Consider the following 21,708-nt stretch of genomic DNA (forward strand, 5'->3'; position numbering starts at 1 on the left):
AAAAGATTCGCTTTAATTTACTTATTATCGTACACTTAAACGATGCAGAACAATTTCTATTAGAAAATTCGAAACGATTATTTCTTGATTCGATCTCGACAACTCAAGCAAATCATTTGCATGAAATGCGAGTACACGGAAAGAAAAGCGGATGTTCCCAAACTGCATGGAGATAATCGAAGGCGCCATTTGTGAATTTCCTCCTGGACTCGATCGTAAAACGATCAAACATTGCTTTTTTCTTTTTTATTTCCTTTTTTTTTTTTTTTCGTAAAGATTGAATCTCTCTCGGCTGAATCTGTGTAAAGAATCTTTTATGAATCGTTGGTCAAGCAGATATGATTATTCTCGTGGAAAATGAGTCGATAAACCGATGCAATTGGACTCATTCGAAGCGTGATATTTGCTTCGAGTTTGTTAAAGCTATGGATGTTTAAATATCGAATTATCAAGTTTGAATTGAAATTTCACAAGATGTATACACGCGAATCGTGTTTCGAAATCTGCGAAACATACATATATATACGTTGTTATTTGCTTTTGGATTTATCCTTGATTATATGAATTTTATATACGCTGCTAGGTTCAGCCGAGTGAATTATTTTTACGAAAAAATAAAGGAAGAAATAATTTTACAAATTAAAATCAAATCGATTGTAAAAATTTGTAATTTGGAATATTGTTGGTAATAATCTATAACTCGTTTAGATTATTTAAAAATTTATTATACAACAAAAATTTTTTTTACAAATGAATAATACAATATAAATCTATGATATAAAAATCAATTTCTCAAAATTTAATCACAATTTTCAAGAGTTTAGAATCTTGGAAGGAGGAGAGATCGTAATAACCCAATTGGAATTCTACGTGGATATACAACTCCTTGATCTTCAATTTACTCTACGCTGTTGAAGATAAGTCATCTGACAAATCATCCGGAAAATTGCACCATCGCCCCCTTTATCAATTCTTCATTTCTATTTTTCCATCGCATCGCTCCGCTCTTCAACCCTGATCAAATATCAACAAAGGTGCGGTTATCCCCCGTTCCGAGTGTTCGATCACAGTCGGCCCTAAATCGAGTTGCACTTGAAAATCAGTTCGAAAAAGTGGAGGAAATATTCACCTGGCTCGAATTTACTCGTTCATTCTTCGTTCGACGCGTGTAGAGAGTGTTAATATAAATAATTGGTCAAATTTTGTTATATCTTATCTTTTCTGAAAAATGAAAAAGAATCGTATAAATATAAATGTGAAAAATGTTCGAATAGAAATTATAATGATTGAAATAATTATGCCTGACTTAAATTTTTTTTTGGAATTTTGTTGAATGTGGACATCTATCAATGTATCGAAGAGTTGCAGAAAGAGTAAAAAAATTTTCGCCAATTTCTTCAACTAAATTTTTATTCCGAAGAAGAATTTTCGTATCTACATTTTTTATTCTTGCAATATTAAAATTAGAAATACTGGTGTGGGTGTGTATCAAAGTTTTGCCACTCTTTTATGCACAGAAACATTACTCTATCTCCAAAGGTAGCAATGGTATATACACTTGAATACTTTACTACTCTCGATATCGTACTCTACACGTTGATGCTCGAACAGTCTCTGTGGGAATATTTTATAGCCGCCGGAAATACGGATCAAGATGGCTCTGCTCTTCGAGTCTAAATTCTATTTCTCTTGGCAACCGATAGTGCGACGAGTGGCCGGGTTTGACGCCTCAATTTACTATCACGAAGATGATAAGTAAGTAATGAGAACGTGTGACGAGGTAAATGGTGTTCCCCTTTGATGTGGAAACTTGGAACGTAGAATCGCTTAATTTGTATAAGTAGGAGGAATATTACTTTCAGATGAATGAAGAAAAAAGATCTATAACGTAAAAGTTGACGATCAAAATTATTAATCAAAGATTTTTTAAAGATTTTAAAGATTCACGTTACATTTGAATATTAGAAATTTGTTTGATCATTCAATGTATATCATTTTTCCTTGGTATAAAATAGTAAAAAAAAAGTATAAGAAATTTGAAGAATTTAATTATTGAAAAAAATGTATATTACACATCATTGTTGCTATTATGCTCGACTAGTTCTATTGAATATAAACGAGGTATATCTACAATAATAGAAGAACAATTGTTATTTTATTCAGAGTAGAGTATAAAATATAAAACCAATCGAGTAGTACAGATCAATGATAGCAACGACTAATGACATACGATATATTAGAAACATTTATCGTAAATTCAGTTCCTCAAATTTCTTGTTTACATATTAATTTCACGTATTCAGCTATCCCACAATCAACCCTCGAATCAATTCATCGATTTCATCAATTTTATCAGAGAAAGAATTTTTTCTTACAACAAAACAATGTAACTATTCCACAAAACCACATTTAAAAAAAAAAACAAGAAAAGAAGAATAAGAAAAAAGAACTTTCAAGAATTGTCTTCACATTCGTAAAATGATACCGAAGTGCAAGAAGAAGTTTCACTGAAACGTTAAAAAAAAGAAAATGTTCGTAAATACTTTCGCCTGAGCGAGTACAAATTTCACCCTTCGCCTTTTTCCATTCTTTCGTCCATCCCTCTCTCGTTTACTTTCTCGCTCGAGAAAGTTGTCGCGCTTGAAGGATTTTCGGAGCGAACTTGACTGGCTTTCCCCTCTCGCGTTTCATTTCAACTCTCGAAAATCACCGGGGGCGACAGAGATGGATTCTGTGATTGCGCTTCCCGCCCTGCGCATCGCGCATCCTCGCGCGAATTGGTCACGAAAAACACCCACGAGATGAACCCTGAGTTGGAAAGGGAGGAGAAAAAGAAAAAGAAAAAAAAAAGATGGAAAAGGAGAAACAAGAGAAGCGGGAGAAGGAAGGGAGAAAAAGAAATAGCGGGTCGTGGTTAGGCTCGAGTGAGAAAGAAGAGGCATCTGCGATGAATTGTTGAGCTTTTGTGGGGGGAAAAATGGCGAGGAGATGTTTCGCGAAGGAGAGAAGAAGAGTAAATGGCATCGTTAGATAAATAGATATGAAAGGATAGAAATTTAATTTAAAGTGTTTGTTATTATAGTTTGAGAAATTATGAGTAACCTTGGAATATGTTTTTAATATTTCTTTTATTTGAGAAATGTCAGTATTTAGTTTTCGAGAGGTATTTTGTAAAAGAAGAGAGAGAAAGTTCTAGAGAGAAGGAAGAAAGGGATTATAATTAGTAAAGTACGTTGGTGTGATTTCTACTGAATCAAAAATAGAAACAATAGGAAATTTAATAAAGGATAATTATTATAAAATTGGCATAATTTAATTAGATAGTTTTAAATAGTAACTAAGAATAACTGGCAAACATTTCGCAAATTTATAGATACTTTCTAAAATAGAAGAATCATGGAAGACAATTTATTTCAGGAGTGAGTCTTTGAAAATACATCTTGTAACGAGATTACTAAAAATAACTTGTACAACTTGGACTTGGAATGTTTCTTCCCAAAATAAATGTAAATTTAAGATTGTAATTAAATTTATAAGATGAACTTTCATTGTCTTACAACAATATTTAAATACAATGCAAATGTAGAAACAATTTATTTATCCCATTCCTTTAATATCTTATTTTAAAAATGCCAAGAAAATTTTATTAAACTTCAAATCAAAAGTTTTATCAATCTATCTGAATTCAATGACTTTTATCTTTCAATGATTAATTAAATGTAAGAAAATTGAAGAATTTTATCCAATTATTATATACACTCTAATTAAATGATCTTTTTAATCTAAATCATTCTCTACGCACTAGATACAAGGAACACTATATCATCTCGATTAAACAAAAAACAAAATGATTACTATAATCTCTCATCAACGAGAAGATGTCGAATGGAACGTCGTTTCACACTCAATAAGATTCGACAGATTGTCCTGAATATCGTACACCAGGGAACGAAATAGATTTGTCGAGTTACAGAAGTCGCGTGTCAGATTTAATAGAGACGTGATAAAACCAAACAAAGTGGCGATCGTAATGAATCTTCGATCAAATTGCACGAGAGACAAAATATCGGTGAAACGATGTGACTAACTCGAAATGTAATCGATATGAGTCGCTGATTTTCAGATATCATCAGTAATAATCGATGTTCGAGTTAACGAATAGAAGAGAACGATACTTTTCGAGATACTTGATTCATCTTTAACGAAACGCGCCACTTTTGTATGAAAAGATTTTCAATAGTGTGCTCGACCTATAAATGCCGTATAAATATTGGTATTATATCCCTGAATATTCTTTTTTCCTCTACGTAGAATGAATAATAAAAATGTACGTACAATAATTGATATTGAATTTCTTTTTAATGATACGCAGCTTCTCGTATATCGATTTTCTAAGCTGTTATTAAAGCTAGGAAAAATGAAATACGAAAATTTTGTTTCCGATACGTAGAATGTAATAAAATTCAAGAATTCGAAGAACTTTTTTAAGACGTATCTTTTATAAACAACGAAATTTGATTAGTGATTTCGAAACTTCTTTTCGAAATCGAAAATATTCGAAAAATCTACCCGTTCGTGTAATTCTACTTGACAAAGAAAAAAAGAGAGAGAAAGAGAGAGAAAAAATCGTTCAGAAACCGAGTTACTGTAACATTTCACAGAAACGTCACTCCCATTCGTTACGCAAAAATTCTTAAAAAAAGAAAAAAAAATCCAAAATTTCGAACGAACATTTTCACAAGATGCACAAGGATTCCAGGCATTAAAATGTGAATGTACGCTTTTGAGCGACACGAGATCAATTATGCCGGCTCAACTCGGTAACGAGAGAGCCTGTGCACGAAGACAACGAACAACAACGACCTGGACAAATTTCAATGACCCACATTCCCTTTTCCTCCTTCATTCCTTCAATTCATCCATCACACTTACAACACGACTTCATCCAGTCGAGTATGTACGACAAATTCGAGACACAGAGAAACAGAGAGAGAGAGAGAGAAATATCGTTAAAATTATAATATTGGAATTTGGCCCAGCGCCAAATTACCATTATCGTTCCATAATGAGGGGGAGGCTCGTTCGCTATTCTCCAATGATCCAGGCCACGATCCACCGCTAATAAACCGAAATTCGTTCGGCCAATTCGACGGATTATTCGGGTTCAGGCGAGGAGGATTCATTTCGTCGATTCTTTCGATGATCGTCCACGAATTTTTCGAGGGAAATCAAACTCTGGATCGAGGTGAACCGCGGATTCACACGCGTGTGTGTATTTACATTTTCTCGCGCGAATGATCGGCGGTGAAACGAGGACGAATTAACGCAACGAATAACGCGATCGGTGGGAATTCGATGTCATTCGACAGACAGACATGGGATCCGTCGATTCGAAAATCCGCTTCTCGCCACGGGTACAATGAAATTTCGAGAGGCGGATTGAACGATGCTCCGCGTCGCTTTGAGTCACATAGGTAGGTATTGCTTCGTGGTTAATCTTTTGCTTGATCAGAATTTCATAAGGGTAGAGAATGTAGAGAATGATTGTTCTGCAATTGTTCGATGGAATGAACGAATGGACGCGTTGAATGGCTTGTTCTATGGAAATGAACTGACGTCGTGGTTTTATGGTAATATATCGATGGTATTTGGATGGTGGTGGCTTATGAGATGGTGAATATTGCAAAATTTTTAGAGTAGGAATAGTTGAAATGGAAGTAACGAGTCGTATTTTACTTTTAAATGTTTCCAAATTTTGAAATTGTGATTTCAATTTTGGAAAATATAATATTTACATATATGTTGAAAATTATGGTCGTTTTATGGAAATGAATTGTGCTTGAATGATGTTAATGGATCGTGAAAAGTAAAGCTTTTTAAAATAGTTTTGGTAATAAGTTGATTCTCTAAAATTGAATCTGAATATTTTATTTTGATCGTCAAATTCAATTATTATTAATGAAGTTCAGTCTTTGAGATATCTTTTCATCCAAGAAATTTTTGCATTGTAATTATAAACCACAAAATGATATCTCCATGATACTTTTTCTCTTGCTTTCCAAATTGTATCGTATGCTTATATCCTATACTTTCAATCTTGAAACGATTTTATACACGAATGATGAACATCTGTGAAATTCTTCATTGATCGAACACGAATTTCAACTCGAAAGAGATATCTGTTTTAGTGGGAAACTTGCAAGAAACGAAGTTGCAGATATGGAGGAACCTTCTTGCGCAAAAGCCTCGAGAGACAGAGCGCACTCATCTCCGGCATGTTACCATTTTGCACGTTTGATATTTCCTCGATAACATCACATCGGACAAAAAAAAAGGAGGAAAAAAAATGATCGTACTTGACGTGTCACGTTTGCACAAAAAATTTCGAAAAAAAAAAAGGAAATTGACAAGAAGACAACGAGGAAAAAGCGTATCAATGTGATGATCACGCTTTTTGTCTTCCTTTTTTTTTCATCACGATTCGTTTCGTAACATCGACGGACTTTTTCGTGATATGGGAAAAAGTATAAAGATATAAAAGAGAAGAAATAAAGAGATCAGAAACGAATGACGAATGATGTTAGTTTCTCTGTTTGATTGTTTGAACGAGACACGTGCAGATGAATATACAATGGATAGAAAAGAATTCGTAGATAACTGTATTTTTTTATATGAATATTAATTAAGATAAAAGTATATTAAATTTAACATCAACAAATTTTGAAAATATTAAAAGACTGAATGGTTATGTTACATCTGTAAATTAAATTAAATTTGGAAGAGATTTCGCAAATGTAAAAACTATTCGATGATTCATGATACGTGTAAGGGGGCGTGAAAAATATTTTTACACAGTGATGACAAAGTATGGTCATCTAGAAATTTTTGGGAACTGTACTAACCGTAATTCACGCAGGATTTGAAAAGAATAGAAAACCAGCGAGTCGTGACATTTATGTCGTTCACGATGTCTAGTTGTAATGTTTATTGACCAATAAAATTTCAGATAAAGCAGACTCCGAAAAAAAACATTAAAATTCCAAAAAGAATAATGTACATATACGAATATATTTGACTACTTGAAAATTATCAATAATTATTTCACTTATTAAGATTTATTACATAGAATTACATAAAAATTAACGATAAAAGATATGCAAATTATATATTTATACATACTAATATTAGATTAATAATCTTGAAATAGAATTTTGATGATTTATTACTAAATATATATTATTTGCCTATCTTTTATCGTTAATTTGTATGTAGTTCCATATATTAAATGAAATAATTATTGATAATTTTCAAAAGTAGTAAATCATTGATAATGAGGAAGAGATTATTCCTGAACTTTATTTACATATTTTTTAAGTATATATTTCATTATTTAAAAAAAAAGAAAGAAAGGAGAAAACATAATCCTTTTAGCAATTTCGTAATTTATCCACACGGCCGCAAACTACACGCGTCAAAGACACGCAACTTCATCAATCCCCCTTCAATCTTCCATCACTTAATCGAACTTCCCCGTATTCTGTGCTTTCACTCGTCCACGATTCCCATAACTCCGTTGTATCCCCAACGGGTCGATTTTCTCGCGATCATTAAACTCCCCGATCTTAAATTACCATTACCCATTAAGCCAACGTTGGCTATCCACCGATTTCGAAACCTCAGCAAGGAACGCCTCTGAGAAACGTAACGTCTCGGAAACTCGCGGCTTTCGAGTCGAGTCGCAATCCCGTCGACAAATTCGATATTCCAATTCTGATGACGAGTGATGGAACGTTTTCGAACCCGATTAATTTCGATGATAGATTGTTTTGCATTTCGGACGAATTAACGAGACGATCGAAACAATTTCCTTTTCGAGAATACAATTTTACTCGAATGTTTTTTCTCCACCTGTGCCGACAGATTGTACAGAAAAATGAAATAGAAACGCGTTGAATATTTTGGTTTTCCTCTATTTACTGTGTATTTTAATCCATAAGAATTTAAAGTTTAATTATGCACAGTTTCGTTCGTTTTATTTAGTACAAGGATTTATCCTTTGGTAAGTAAATGAATAATAATAATAATAATGAAGAATTGAAAAGATGAAATGTTTTCTGAGAAAAGGTTAACAATTCTGTCGAAATTTTAATATATATCGATCAAGGTATCGAGTAAGTAAGAATAAAATTTTATTAAAATGTAATTGATAGGTAATCTACTATCATCCACCACAAATTAAAAATCGAGAAATTCGAATGAAACGAAAGAAATAAATTGCCGAATCATAATCGAATTTTCGTTTATCCGGTATGTATACAAACCGCTTTCATCGTTCAAAAACCGTTGATTGCAAATGTTTCGTTCATGATTCGAAAAAAAAAAAAAAGAGCAATCAAGGAATCATCGTTTGCGATTCGAATGTCATTAAAACGAACAATAAACAGCGATAATGGAAACACTTTCGTTACGTATAGCGAAAAACTCATTAACGGAAGTATCGTGTTTAATCCAAATTGGATTAATTCCGATGAAATGTTAATTTGGCCGGTTTATCGAGTATTCTTAATGTTGAGAATCGTCCCATTAATCATTTATATCACAATTTATTATCATTATTATTTTGTTAAAGAAAATAAATTTGTACGATTTTTAACATTTACGATGATAATGAAGTATGTTATCGTTGCAATAATTTCCAGTTAAAAAAAAAGTAATAATAATAATAAAGTTTCAATGGAAACTTGTAGAAAGGAAATATATTTCATTTCATTTGCTGTGAAAAAATATATAAATTTCAGCAATCCATCGTGTATAATAATATATTTAGTTTACAATGAAATGGAAAAAATATCGAACGCATTCTTTTTTTATGGCGATGAAGATTCGTTCTCATTTCAAAAGTATAACTAGATTTATAAAAAGGAGGGAGGAAATATATTTTTTTCCCCGCATAATTGAAATATATTATTTTTTGTAAACGAAAAAAAAAGTGCATCAGTAAAAGAATAATCGCGTCGATTTATAATCAATCCTTTTTTATTAAGCTTTTCACCAGCATAAAGTTTAGTTTTTGCGCGTATACAGTATCGTTTAACATCGTTACGCCTTTGGTGTTGTTTCGCGTTAATTATATCACGACATAAATTGCTGAAACTTTATCGAACGCTGACACGGCAAATTAAGCGGGCCGTTTTATTAAAAATTATATAACAGTCAAACCACTACCAACTCTCTGTTTTTCTCTGTTGAACGTTTTAATCTTTCGCTTCAAACGCGTTGACGCGTTCGCACGAAGTTTCACACGTCTTTCTTAATTAAGATTTTTTTTTTTTGTTAAAAATAGATGATATCAACAGAATATAATAATAGATATTGCAAAGACGCGAAAGTTTTTCGTTATAAAATGAATTTAATTAGAATACTCGTAAGATAAATACTTTATTGAAGTATCGTAATTAAATTTATTTTTTTTCATAACAAAAACATTCTTCGTTTTTATAATAGCTATTATACGATAATATTAATTATTTTCAAAAAATAAAAAAATTGAAATATCATTTTATATTCTAATAAAATAAAGAGAAGTATTTTTCCTGTATTTTCTCTGTAATCCTTTTAACGTTCATTTCATTTTATTTCTCTATTGTCTTCTAGTGTCAATGAATATTAATAATAATCTCAATATAGAAATAATATCCTGATCCGACAAAATTATTTTACTATGGAAATAAAAATAAAAATACTGTTAAAAAAAAAAAAAAGAAACTCTTTCATCAAGAATTAATTATTTTGATAAAACCAATATTCAACATTACGTTAAAAAGAGATATTTCAATTTTTAATTATAATATTAATTTCCTCTCGTTTCTTCTCTTTCACACGTCTACGTATCAGAAATCTCTACGTAAATTTAAATTGCGTAGAACTTTAATGAACTGATTTACACAGAAAAGGGGACGAGTCAATTAACCAGGGATCTTAGAATCCATGGGAAGCACACGTTTGGTACTGGAACCGAAATCATGTACGGATTTAACGGCGATTTAGCCAAGAGAATGCCGCAGAGTAACCGCGTAAAATGTAAATCGTATCAATACTTGTTCGAATGGATTTTCGAGTGGTATCAGGCCTCTCGAAGGAATGCTCGATGTTCTGGTAAACGAATTAACATCACGATCCGTTATACGATATCATCAGAAATGAAAATCTATCGTTAAAAGTAATACATTGTGGAAATGGAGTTTTCAACTTTGTAATATTAAATTGGCTGATAAAGTTTTATTTCAATGGATTATATTAATTAATATTGTTCTATGTAAAAATATGTTTTGTAAAAAAATATATATATATAAAAATGAATGAAAAATTGAAATGAAAGGAAGTTTATTATATTATATATTTTTTATTGAAGGTTTAAAATGAGAAGAGAGAAATAAATTTTATATCATTTTGTTAAAGATATCACTTTGATCGTAATGAGTATGAAAATTTGATAAATGATTATTTCTGGCAAATTTTGTGACGTATTTAAAATTCTTTATATTTTATCAAAAATTAATTAACGTTTTGTTATAACAAATACATGAATGTGAAGATTTTGAAAAAAGAAATACAAATGTTGAAACTGAAATAATTGGCATTTCAATTCATTGTTGTATCTTTGTATGAATATACCATTAATTATAATGCTCTGGCAATCTTTTTTTTCAATAAATTATACGTTTCTTTTCTTCTTAATAATTAATTGTAAACAATATAATAACAAAATATTCGTGAGAAAAAAAATTTGGATAAATTTATAGAGAATAATTTCAGCAAGTGAAATTTATTTAAAGAAATTCGAAGCAAAAAATATACATATTTGACAAACGATAAAAGGTTTAAAAAAAAAACCTTTTTGTATAAGTTTTCAAAATTTTAATGTCAATTTCAAATCGTACTATATACTAGATGTACTATAACCTATCAAAATTTCCATTTTCGAAGATTACTCCAAAACACATCCTCGATACCAAATATATACATTGCGAGAACCATCTCGTGCATATTTAATCACCTTGTCGTCCCGAAGAATTCGTTACCTTTCGTTAACATCTGAACAAACTTGTCGTTTTGACGATTTCTTCCGATAACTGTATCAAAGTTTTAAATAAAGAATTGAAACATCTACATTCATTTACAAGAAACGGATTAACTTAATGTAAATGTTTCTTATGCAAATGAAATTCTATTCCATTCGCAAATCCAATATTAAATCCCTGCTTGAAAATTCGATTTTAAAATCGTATCTTGTATTAATCATTTGACGGTAGATATTAAAAATATTCAAATACGAACGAATGGAAAAAACGAAAATATTAAAGAGTCATTCGTGCCTGTAAAATTAATTATTGCTGCAAAGAATTGTGAATCACTTTATCACGATAAACGATATTAATGCGAGAAGTGAAGCTTTGCTCGGGAAAAATATACACTTTTTCGGATGACAAATCGGATAAAATTTTCAAGACAATGCACTCGCTTTATCTTACATTTAACGGCATACGATACATATTAATTCCGCCCGTTTTTTAAAAGGCGGAAAACTCGAAACCCTCTTAAGGGCAATAAGTTATCCTTGGTATCGTTATTTCAAAGATTTTAAACACCTGTTTATAAATTGAGCGTAAAGTGATTGATATCGTATCGCGGATACCATTTATTCAATGTTATATATACACGCGTCGACGCTTATTCGAACTAATTGATTAAGGGCAAAGCATCGCGCAAAGACTCACCTGCGATCGACGATTTCAGTCGTGCGACAATTTCGACGCGATTTTTCGATGGGATTTGAAAAAAAGGTACTCACCTGTAACAAAAAAAGAGAGCATTAAATATTAATTTGTGTGTAAATATTAATTTGCGAATTTTTTTATATTGAGAAAAGAATTCGAATCGAAATTGTTCGATTTAAATTCTATTCGTTCGCACGATTGATTAATTAAATTTCGAGAATTAATAATTAATGGACGTGTGCGACGATTTATTTAAAAATTTTCTGAATAATCGAAACGTAAAAAAATTTGAGATATTTTTAAAAATGTTTTTTGCTTAAAGAGAATTCACATTTGTATATATAATTCGACGCTTTTTTGATAAAATATCGATTTTGTTGATTGAAAAATCTCTCTTTCTCGTTAATACGAGATATCCGTTTCAAATTTATATTTAATTGTGCAATATTAAAATTTCAATTTGATTTTAAAAATCGTATATTAAATGAAATATGCGAACAATAAATTTTAACCAATTTTAACCAACATCGATTTTATTTAAATTATAATCAATATTGCGAATGTTAATTAAACATTCATAAATTCATCTAAGATCTATCTTGAAAGATGTTTCATTTGGAACTCGGCACACATTCAATTAATCAAATGTCAGAGCCATCTGTAACCTACCCTTCCTGTAGCCGGAAAACGAATTAATTCCGCGAAATTATAATATTGGTATATATACAGTAATAATACAGCAATTAAAATTTTCAACTTGTTCACCAACTTTCCTACATTAAATCTCCTTACACGCATTAAACGAAATTAGAATAATTAATTCAAATTGTAAATCCCTTCGGATAAAACTAACTATAGGAAAATGGTTATGATGTTGTCCAATTTTACTTGCCTAACTAACAATGTAACAAATAACATTAATATTTGATCGTATCGTGTTATATTTAATCAACTATTTAAACTTAATGAGAAAAATAAATTTCTAAATCGTTAATAGAAGATGGAGTTAATTAAGACGATAATGTATAGGTAAATAAAATAAAATATTATCATTTTTATACATGATAATTTATCTTTAAAATAAAGTTTAAAAAACGATCGGGAAAAGAATTTAAACGTCTGTGTTATTACTTAAAATTAACTTGATATTTGAACGAAACGAAGTGAGGTGAACAAAATTTTGCTTGTAAATACGAACAGATGGGAAAGATTGTTTTAATTATTCCATAGGTACTCATGAATAAATATGAGGTCTGGCTACGGCAACCGAAAACGCGCAATCAAAGCATATAGCACGTATGGATGAGCGAAATAAAACAAAGGAATCATTTTTCTTTCGTAATTCTAGGAATTTTTAATATTAATATCTTCAAATACACGTAATTTCAAAATATACGTATCGAACAAATTATGATTCATTTTAAAAACACGAAGATCGAGCTTCTGAGAGCTTTTGAAAAAGCGTAATTTCAAATTCTACGCTCTACGTTAACGTAGTAGAACTTCGAATTTAAATTCATCTTGGATAAAAAGAGATGGGAATAATAAATGCAACGGCAGAATAACGGAGATAGAACGATCTCATTTCCATCTCTCTTCCTTTCACGCATACTTCAATCGCTCGATAATAAACAAACCTTCAAACCTTTATTAATTTTTCTATAACAAATTTTTGAAAATTTCTAGAAATCGAATCTTCAAACGTACCGAATACATTAACTTCTCTGTATGTGCTTCTACTTCCCCTAAAATAATGATCGCCAAGTAAAATCATAACATTCTCGAAAATATATTAAAAAGAAATCGAGATAGAAAACGATTTATACTCTCAGAAAAAATTTTCTATTACTACGTAAAAGAAACCAAACCGAAACTCATCCTCCTCCAATAATATCACGTCACGAACAATTCCAAGTTCGCAACAGATTTCGTTGAACGTGTACGAAATAAGAAAATGTTTCTACATTTCCACGTTGAATTTAATCGAGGATTCAAGTTTCTTTAACGGAATGGGATCCGTCTGGTCCTATCTATCCACCATCGAAACGAATCTCGAAGAAGGATCGTTCGTGGACATGGATCGGTTAAACAGCGAGGAGTAGGGAGGGAGGAGGAGGAGGAGGAGGGAAGTATTGTAAACGCGAGGGTAAAGACGGTTGTCGTCTCGTCGTTTGCCTGGCGAGACGGATAAAAGGAAACGGTTTCCGGATATCTGGACCAGAAGCAATCGGCTCGATTCAACAGATATGAACATCGTCAAAGGCGAGGCGGAGGTCAGGGCGCGGCTCTTTAATTTCTTTTTCAAGCACGGGAACAATCTCTTCTATAAATCGTTGCAAATTGAAAGGGAACTTTGTGTTTTAAGACCGGTCTTTTTTTCTATTTCCCGAGGGATAAGAAAGACGAGGATGTTTCATTCCTCGAAGGAATTCGATGGTATATGTGTATCGTATCGTACGTGCCTTTGTTGAGGATGGGTCTGAAGCCATGTTTTTGATAGAGTAATTCGATAATATTGGATTATGGAAACGAGTGTTTTTTTTTCTATGAACGCTTGTTTTATTAAATTTCACGTTTTATGGTATTAAATTTTAACAGTACGGTAAAGATGATAATCACTATTGATAATCACTAAATTTAAAATAAAAATTGAACACGATCATTTCTTCGAGCAGTATTTAAATAGTAAAAATATTTGCAATTTCACAAATCAAAAGTGATTGACGTAAAGGAGTAAAGGAGCCGTAAATAATTCGTACTCAAACTCAAGTCAATCGATGAAATCTACGAGCATTAAACCCTGAATTCGACGAGGCCCTCGAGTCGATCCGACAAATAATCCCGATCAAAGGCTCGCCTAACAGCCAGATCATTTATTATCATCGCTTCTTACGCTGCAAGTCGATCAGAGCCATGTTAACAAGAGTCTAGAGAATTATCCGTGCGAAGGAGTAGCGGAAACCGAAGGCACGATCCGACCAGTTAATCCAAGATTGATTGTTTCCCTCTTGTCCATCCACTCTTATCCCTTTGAGCATCCTCGTCTCGATGAAACCACGAGCTCGATTACGTGGTATATACACATATATACAAGAGCATCACGATGATCCAATCATTGTTATGAATGTGCGAAAACACGTGTCTTTCTCTCTCTCCACGCTCTTCAAACATTGAAAGTGTAGCGTGGCAATTACGTGGACGGTGTTTCCATGGGCGATACTTAGATTGAAAATTGATTTTGAACGTGGTTGATGTGACAAGGTGGGTGTTGACTTGATTAAGGTACTCGCGATTGAACAGGAAGAAGTTGAGGATATCGAGAATATTTTGATATCGTGGTTGAATTTGATTTAGAATTTGGGAAAAAAAAAATCTTTTTATAATTCTCTTGAAATCGAATATGAAACGTTCGATTGTTTGAGAATAAATAATAATATTTTAATTTTCTTTTTTTAAATAAAACATAACTCTCGAAGAAAATTAACACTAGAACCAAACTGTTAAATTCAACTATTTCATTGTTTTCGCACATTATTTGGCAATATTAACTTTTATTCAAAAATACAGTTATCCAATAAATCTCGTGATATTATTATAACACGAAAAATTAAATTGTTAATTATCATAGTCCCGCGAATTATGATTCGAATCTCGATGATCTCTTTTCACAACCGTTTGAATACGGAAATTTCGAATAACAATAATTGAAATATTTGGCAATAAGCACGATCTCTCATCCACCGATAATAAAACTGTAACGATACACGACGTTGCTCGTACACAGGGAACCACGGGATACACCATTGTGCTCGACTTCTTTCCCCAGAAACTCTTGTAATCCGTATTTTCCCCCGGAAATACGTGTGAGAAAGTTGGCAAGGTGTTATAAACTTCGTCCTTGCCACCTGCGCACTTCCTACTCCATTCCCAGGGGAGGGTAAGAAAGAAAATCGTCCGAGGGGTATCGCACTTTTCCAAGCTTCGGAGATTCTCCAAAGTACTCGTCACTTTTCAAAATTTTATCGTGGTTAGCTTTATTCCAAGATGATTTTTTTTTTTTTTTTATGATAAACGCGATACACGATTTGATTCTTCTGAATTTTCCTTCTTCATTTCTTTGAGAAATATCAGATCAATGTGAACTTGAATTTTAAGAAAGTGAAAAATATATTCGGATGGCCAATTATCCATACGAAAGATTAAATACAAAGGAAATTAAATTTTAATACGAATGTTGTTTATAAACTTATGAATTAATGTAAAAATTGAAGAATGTTAATTCCAACGTTAATGGATTTGGATTCCAAGCGAGAAATTTCAAAGGAGGAAAATTAATCTTAAGGATGTAATAATGACTATAATAACGAGTTGAATAACCAAATATCAAGTTAGAAACTATTATAATCACAATTTGGTTGAAGTTACTAAATCAGTTATAGTTGATTTCTGATCCGTTGTTAGTTAATCAAGAATTGGTAAGGCAACAGGAGGTCGAGGTGCTCGATCTTGAGTAAGGAAACACTCATCCAGCTAGCACTTAAGCTTAATCAACGTTGTTGATCAGTAGAAATTAAACTCGTGCATGAAACTCTGCTTTACGAGTTTATATAGCTCGTAAAGTACAAGTAATTATGCAGGTTTTTACTTTCTCAATTTCTTACTTGTGTTTTCGTCTCGAAGATAATCATCTTTAATTATTTTCTAATGATTTAAATCATTTTAAAAAATGCTGCTACGAGTCCTTAATAACTTTGCGTTTTCTTTATAACCAGGCAATTAGGTCATTTAAGAAAGAAAGAAAATATTGAGGAATTAAAATATCGTGTAATGTCAATATTGAAACAATTTTGCATAATTTTATCATAAACTAGATAATTAAGAAAATAAAAAATATCGAAACAGAGGTAAATGTAGAATCAAAATTTTAGAATCAAACAAATATACATGTTTTAATATTGAAATTATAGAATTGAGAATCTATAGTAGAATAAATCGATTAAAAAATCATTAAAATTCTTTTCTTAAATATTAATTTCTAAATATTTTGCTATATCAAAAAAATTTCCATGTAATTTATGCCACTATACTTTCAACCTTCCAATAATAAATTAAATAATAAACTAAAGAAAATAAATTAGATAAAATTATATTAATTATTAAAGAATCTAGAATTATTCTTTCAAAACAAGATAAAAAAATTTCTAAATATTTTTTTTTTCTCTTAAAAATTCCTTAATTATTTTATAAAATAACATAAAATATTCTGCAAAATATTACCAAAAAAAAAAAACAAAAAAAAAAATTCGTTACATTTCGAATTCGTCTTTTGACCTTTGATGTATTTCCACAAAAAAATAAACTTCGTTCGTTAACTTTATGCGTGTGCACGCGCATTTTCCCTTCTCCCTGAACATTCGTGAAACGAGTAAACTGAAAAAAATTCCCTTTACGCGTGGAGGCGAACGAGAGACAACGAGACAAAAGTTAAAAGCTCGAACGCGGTTTCTGTGTTCCACGAGTGACACACAGGAAGAAGGAAAAATTACCAGCAGAGCTACGTGACCGTACAAAAGTATGCAAATTCTTGGGAACTGTTTTTGAACGGTGGTTTCGAGGATTTCCTTCGGGATTTCTTTCGAAATTTCAAGAATATCTCGCGTTATGAAACGATATTTTCATTTTACGAAATGAAATTATTTATTTTTAATATTTTCGTTTTATAAAAAAATTATATTAACAAAACGTTTCGTCATCTGTTGATTCTAGAACAAAAGAGATAATTTTATATGAGAAAATAACGTCGAAAGTCATTAAATCGTTTAATTTTTTTTTTGTGGAAATTGAAATTAAATGTATATGTATATTTGTACAGTCAATGAATATTTTCAAATTTAATTTTCTCGAAAACTAAAATTTAGAAACGTAGATAAAAAACTTTTAAAAAATCTTCTTCGTAACTTTCTTTATTCTTGTTAGGAAAAATAAATTCAATCTTATTCTAATCTTAGTTACTTAATTAATAATTTTGTACGAAAATTTCGTAAGGTGTTAAAAGGAGAAAAATTTTAAATTGAAAATATTTAATCGTAGTTTTTAACGAAAAATAAAACATATAATTTAAATGTATTCTAACGTTTTAAAACAGTTTTCTGATTTTGTTAGATTGAAATCATCATCAAAAAGTATTAAACAAATATTAAATAATTTTAACATCTCTCAGTCGAGAAAAATTGTATGAAATTATTATTAAACGAAGAATTTATTAACTAGTAAAATATTACATAGCTTGCACAACTCAAAAAAAAAAAAAAATCAGATTTATACTGTAAACAAGTACTCGTGAAATAACAAGAAATTATCACGTTTTGCAGATCAACATGAACAATCGTAACGTCTAATACGTCAGTACGTTGAAATTTATAACAGGAAGTATATTCACTATGAAATGTTTGAAAGCGTATGCAGGACGTTAAAAACTATTTGCATACACGGCAAGTGTGTACGTATCAGGAACAGGTTTCGTGATAGTGGTTGGAGGTCTTCTTGAAGAAAGGGAGGAGGAAATTTCAGCCAGATCTCGCGAGATATAAGAAGAAAAAGGAAATTTCGAAGGAAATGTGATTTCTCGTTCGAAGAAATAACATTACGGACTTATTCATGAATCGTGTGCGATTGGAATTGAACGTCAAATCTTCAATTTTTTACTTAAGAAAGATTCTCGATTCGCGTGTTTCACTCCTTCATAGAGATTTTTATCGATTCATTTTGACGATAGAATTCGTTAAAGAATTCGTTAAATGAGAGAGAATGTATATCTTAAATAGATATTATATTTTTCAATTATCAAGAAAATTTCTTTATCATTAGAATTAATCAATTGAAGAATTTGATCAGATTCCACTTCAAAAAAATCTATCTCTCTCTAAAAAGAGAAACATTTCACAATCCCATTATTCATTTCATTCAAAGCCTCTAAATGGCTCCAAAGGAGAAGAGGGTATGTATATTCAAAGAATTCGCAAAATTAATCCCAAGATAATCTCTATAAGCCGGAGAAACTGCAAAGTATGTTATATATTCACTATACGATGGAAATTTCGTTTCTGAGGGGCAAATGCATTCGTCTCGGCTAATTCCTTGGAATAAAGCAGCTAGGCCTTTCTCGAAAGATAAGAAGCCTCCAAAACAACAGCCAAGATGATGAGCGAAGGAGACAGAAAATACCTGCCGATTAAGCATCGTATAGAGAAAGAGAGAGAGAGAGAGATGGATGTAGCATGAATATTTCAACCTCTGTAAGTGTCTCTCACCACGACTGCAAAAGCTGTTTCAAGTTTAACAAGGCGTCTCTAGTTTCAGATCCTTCGCGCCTCCATTATTTACGGTCGATAACATCGTTTTTTTAACTCGTATATGAACACCATCTCTTTGAATATATGTATTCATATTTTCATCATAACAACGATGACGGATAAGGTGAAAATAGAAGAAGAAGGAACAAAATTTCTCGTGCAAAAATGATATCGATCCATTAATCGCAGGAGATGATGGAAAAGGTATATCGAAGATGTGAAATTTTTTTTCTTGTGCTGTGAATATAATAATAATAATCCTACTTTTATTACATTAACAATATAAATGTGCAGGAGATTTCTAAACTGAACGATATTAGAAATTAAAGAGGATTTAACGAAAATTTGTTTCATGGAAATCAAATAAACTATTTCTTCGAAATATTCTATTGAGGAATATTTAAGAAAGATTTCTCCATGGAACGAAAATCAAAAACACCAAAATATTTGTTCTATGAACCAAAGATCAAGAATACCAAGAATTTTTCTATTTCTTCAAAAAAAAAAAAAAAGAGAGAAACAAGAAAGAAATAAAACTTCGCAACGATCATTTAGAATTATCAACCCCTCCAATATAATTCCACCCCAAACATTTTCCCCGAAATTTCATCATCTTCTCAGAAACACCGTTACATCCATTTCCAAGCCAAACTTGGATCGTATCCCCACCACTATCTCCCCTAACTTACGAGATCTCGCTTCACGCTTCTAGGGCTGAACACCATTATCCGCCTGTGCTTCTTGATAAGTTTGCTGAGCCTCTGCGTTCTTTGGGCGCACGTCAAAGGTTTGTCGGACACGTGAAAGTCGTCCTGCATCTCGTCCTCGGGATCCTCCGGCTCGCTTTTCTCTCGTGGGGGGCTCTGCCTCGGGGTCACCGTGCTCAGGGGCACCACCCTCGCGATCAAACTTTCGCTTCTCACGCTCCACGTGGACGCCCCGTACTTCTTCATGTTCATCAGATCCCCTATGCTTCCCCTCACGTACAGATTCCCCGACTGAAGATTCGTTCTCGACAATGCGGGCGAGTGTGGAAGAGACTCGGAGCATTTCTCCGTCGATCTGACCACATCCTGAGGTTTATTTTGGAGCTTGTCCAGATCCGACAACGAGGAACCACGACGTATCCTCGGCTTCAATAATTCGTTCTTCTTCGCAACCCGCTCTTTCTCCCGGTTCACGCTCCTCGACGACAGGGAGGACTTCATCGCGAACAGACCCGCCTTCAGTGGAAAAAGGAGAGCCCATTCCGTTGACTTCTCTCGAGACTCCATCTTTTTTACTTATCTTTCTTCTTCTTCTTCTCTTCTTTTATATTTATTATCGACTTTGATTCTTAAATATCGATCACCTTTCATCTATCAAAAAAGTTATATCGACTAAACGAGTCTCCTCTCTTCCCTTGGCGTTTCGTAAAGAAAAGTTTCAACTTTTTTCAACTTCATCGAGTATATTCGATATATATATGTGTATAAAAAATTACGTAAAAATGTACGTATAACAACAATAGACGTATCAAATAGACGTAATAATAGGGGGGAAAAAAGAAAGAGCAGCGAGGATCGAATGATAAACGATATTCACGCGATCATTTTCAGCTCCAACTCCTGATTGCCGGTAGGATATCATTAGCCAGGCGATATACCGGCATCCGGGCTTGCCACTGAACCCCTTCCGGTCGTCCCGTTATCAAGCTTCGGAAGTTGGAATTTGTAGGACGCGTTCCGCATTCCGAGCAACCGATCGCTCGATAATTCTCCAACCAGAGCACAACTCCTTCAAACGTTCGACGAGCAACGCTTGCCGACACTTTGATTTCAATTTCCAAAAACAGTCCGCGACCACCAATAATTCGAACAAACGATATCGAAAACGAGAAACGTTATCCCTCTCTTCCATTCTTCTTCCACCGCACTATTATCCACCACGTTGTATCGTCGACAAACAATTTTTTTTTTTCGAGAGTTCATCAAGTTTCCCGAGGAATAATAAAAATCTCGTGGAACGGAGGCGTGGACGGGAACATCTTGTTCCCAAGAGCAGCGCGATCAGACTCCCCGACAGATCGTGGTGACAGGGAATTAAGGCGAACGGGGTGGTCAGCCCCTGATCGGACCTCTTGGCGATATTTTCACTTAAGTTAACACGACCCCCCGTGCGGATGTCCCCTTTGCCATCGCCGATACTTCCTTTCTAATAAAAGCCTAATAACGATCGATAACTCGCCATTCGACGAGCTCTTTTTCCACTCCCTTCGATTCTCTTTCTTCTGCTGTCGCTCGGGAAAATAAGAAAAAAAATCTTCTCTAATTTTCTTCCACTCCAACGATGACGATCGGTCCTGCCTGATCATCATACCGTCGACTAATACGATACTGGAAAAGGATACGAGGCTGGCTGACGAAGTGGTTAACGATAACGATATACGGTGGGAGAGGAAGACCTTGAGGACGAAGGCGATATCGTTCATTTTTACTCATACGGGCTTCCGATTGCGGTTAGGCCGACTGGCCTACATAGATTGCGAGGTTGGGAAGAGAACGAGTTTTTAGAGAGAGGAGGAGGAGGAGGAGCGTGCC

The 21,708-nt window shown here is 32.7% G+C and overlaps 1 protein-coding gene across 2 annotated transcripts; it reads right to left on the minus strand.

Moving 5' to 3' along the window:
• Positions 1-740: 740 nt before the first annotated feature.
• Positions 741-21,506, minus strand: LOC113218848. Of its 2 annotated transcripts, XR_003304872.1 has the most exons (4): positions 19,819-21,506; positions 11,778-11,851; positions 1,130-1,221; positions 741-1,014 (listed from the first exon to the last, which is right to left on the minus strand). XR_003304872.1 is itself a non-coding variant. In XM_026441312.1 (3 exons), the coding sequence occupies exons 1-3, from the start codon at positions 20,401-20,403 to the stop codon at positions 1,206-1,208; spliced, it is 675 nt and encodes a 224-aa protein (XP_026297097.1). In that variant the 5' UTR covers positions 20,404-21,506; the 3' UTR covers positions 741-1,205. The 2 variants fall into 2 exon arrangements, 1 of the variants encoding a protein (XP_026297097.1); XM_026441312.1 differs by having other exon boundaries at positions 741-1,221.
• Between the last annotated feature and the right edge of the window lie 202 nt (positions 21,507-21,708).

Source organism: Apis mellifera, linkage group LG6 (genome assembly GCF_003254395.2).
Source record: "Apis mellifera strain DH4 linkage group LG6, Amel_HAv3.1, whole genome shotgun sequence".
Lineage (NCBI taxonomy): Eukaryota > Metazoa > Arthropoda > Insecta > Hymenoptera > Apidae > Apis > Apis mellifera.